This window comes from Alosa pseudoharengus, unplaced genomic scaffold (assembly GCF_046254945.1).
Source record: "Alosa pseudoharengus isolate Yale_2024_CS ecotype anadromous, Long Island Sound unplaced genomic scaffold, YU_APseudo_1.1 YU_APseudo_1.1_scf_1, whole genome shotgun sequence".
Classification (NCBI taxonomy): domain Eukaryota; kingdom Metazoa; phylum Chordata; class Actinopteri; order Clupeiformes; family Clupeidae; genus Alosa; species Alosa pseudoharengus.
Genome location: NW_027468564.1, coordinates 46,263,446 through 46,266,054, shown reverse-complemented (window position 1 = coordinate 46,266,054; position 2,609 = coordinate 46,263,446). Strand labels below are relative to the sequence as shown.

At 39.8% G+C, this 2,609-nt stretch overlaps 1 protein-coding gene across 1 annotated transcript; it reads right to left on the bottom strand.

Annotated features, from left to right (window-relative positions):
- Positions 1 to 1,574: 1,574 nt before the first annotated feature.
- LOC143105212 (histone H2B-like) lies at positions 1,575 to 1,949 on the bottom strand. The gene has a single exon (XM_076269403.1). The coding sequence runs from the start codon at positions 1,947 to 1,949 to the stop codon at positions 1,575 to 1,577; it is 375 nt and encodes a 124-aa protein (XP_076125518.1).
- Positions 1,950 to 2,609: the final 660 nt, after the last annotated feature.

The following is a 2,609-nucleotide window of genomic DNA, read 5'->3' as shown; positions in this document are numbered from 1 at the left end:
TGTCTCCTCATTAGAAAGTCTCTGCTATAAGTAGCCCATGGTATGATTGCTATAATTGATTAACAGCCAGATTGGGCCAAAGCTGTATTCATATTGGCCCCAGGGAATATGGGCTATTAAATTTGCATACGGGTAGTAGTTTAGGATATTGTAAGTCTACTACTATTAGATTTTATAGGGAACTCACACATGCCGGGAAGCAGGTCTGGGAGCCGGTGTACTGCATCCGCTGCAGGTTTTCGCTCAGGAGCTGCTGCATTATGTGTTTCATCTCCTGGTTTTGGGCATGGAGTCTATCCAACTCCTCTTTAAGGCTTTGGGAATCCATTGAACTGAAAATGTCCAATTCACTGACTGGAGCTACATTCAAAAATTGTGATGATAATGGGCTGAAGTTAAACGTCCTGAATTTAAAATATAATATGGTATCAAATTAGGAAAATTACGATTAAAAAAAAAAAATATATATATATATATATATATATATATATATATTCGAATATAATCAAAACGGAAAAACAAACGTGTAGGCTATATCTAACTAAGAAATTGAAGCAAAGTGAAGCAAAGCAGTATTTTGGCGGAGGATGACAAGCTACGCTATTGTGAACTCACCTTTATGACGTAACGAGTTCCATAAGCCTAGAGGTCACAAATCGCCTCTGTCTATAATTACAACGTAGCCTATTACAGGCCTACTTAATCTTGATTTAAGTTGAGTGATTAATTGTGCTAAATTAAGGACTACGCTGTGATAGGCTATCATTATTTAACTCCAAACACGTAAAATCAACCACCGAACAAGAACGGTCATCACCCTATAACGCAATCTGTGAAAAAAGTGAAACCAAATTCCTTGAATCTGCATTCTGATTCTGAAGCTTACCCCGATGATAATAGAGAACAGTCAAAATAAGTTTACCTTCAAGCTTAAATACAATCATTTGCAGTACATCGGGTTGGTGGTTTTAAACTTTTATGTAAGCGGACACAACAGACCAATTTACAATACCCTCTACTGGGGAGCAAGGATAACACAAGCTTCCACATGTTTTATTATCTTCCACTGGATAAAGTTTAAAAACGCTTTGTTTATTTAAAAAAGTTATTCCTTTCGGTGTCCATGTCGGTTAGTTTCCATGTCAGTGTGTTAGACAGTTAACAGTTCTAAAATGTTGGTAAAACTACATTAAGAAAACAGCAATAATAAACAGCAATGTAATATGATCAATAGCGTGAATGATCAATAGCATGAACAAATACCATAAATCATTAGAACCGCTTAATTAAATGTACGCTGAACAGATATGCCTTTAGACCCATCTTGAAAGACCCAAAACAATCATCGGAGCACTAAGCAACCCAAATGCGCAAGTACGCATGTTCACAGCAAATCAAGTAACAGTATTGAGCAGATGTTATATCCTCAAACGATTTAGATGGATTATATTTCCAAAGTCTTTGCTAAATTGATTAGCAGTAACAGGTAGGTATGATTATATTGGAATTACTTTTCAAAGAATGTGGGTGGCTCTTAAAAGAACCTTTGTGTTGTGAAGCGTTACATTAACACTTTACTTGGAGCTGGTGTATTTTGTGACGGCCTTGGTTCCCTCGGACACGGCGTGCTTGGCCAGCTCGCCGGGCAGAAGCAGGCGCACTGCGGTCTGGATCTCCCTGGAAGAGATGGTGGAACGCTTATTGTAGTGGGCCAAGCGGGAGGACTCTCCAGCGATGCGCTCAAAAATGTCGTTCACGAAGGAGTTCATGATACCCATCGCCTTGGAAGAGATCCCAGTGTCAGGGTGAACCTGCTTCAGGACCTTGTACACGTAGATGGCATAGCTCTCCTTCCTGGACTTTCTGCGTTTTTTCCCTCCTTTGCCGGCAGTTTTGGTCACGGCTTTCTTAGAGCCCTTCTTGGGAGCAGGTTTAGCTGGGTCTGGCATATTGAGTTCTCGACTGAAAAATTGAGAGTAAACGACTAGCGAAGTTACCTGGTATATATATCCCAGATTATATGCAAATTGGGGACTGCGTCACTTCACACACCCACGACCAGAATGGCTGTAATTTCCCTCCTAAACCGAATACTCAGACACGATTGGTAATTTTGAATAGAAGGGGGCAGTCAGTAACAGAAGGTTAACACCACCCACAGATGATCAGTCTACACCACCTTTAATCTGAGTACCCAGAGGTTCGCGTAATTTCCCGCACTTTCCTTCTGAAGGAAGCGAATCGTTGGAAATATATATCAAATAATTGTACATTTAGCGTTGCAATTCATGATTATGCCTACAGTTATTCGCAGTAATTTAGGTGCACTTCTCGAATCATCATTAATGTTTGTTTAACATGTTTAAATCCTTTTACTGAACTGTTTGCACTGCAATTTGTTGGCAGACATTTTTACAGTAAAATAAATAGCACGCCTTTACAGCACAGTAATACACAGGAAACTCCCCTTGGATTTAAACCAGACTTTCTAATGAGGAGACACAGCACTCAAAAAATCCTCCATAGAAATGCATGGGCTTAGTTTGTAACGCCAAGTTGTCTATGCATATCACACCCCTTCCGCGGCAAAACGTTGACAATTGAATACA

What these genes read in the sequence shown, in the direction of transcription:
- LOC143105212 (XM_076269403.1), bottom strand. Translation starts at nt 1,949, where the DNA reads ATGCCAGACCCAGCTAAACCTGCTCCCAAGAAGGGCTCTAAGAAAGCC.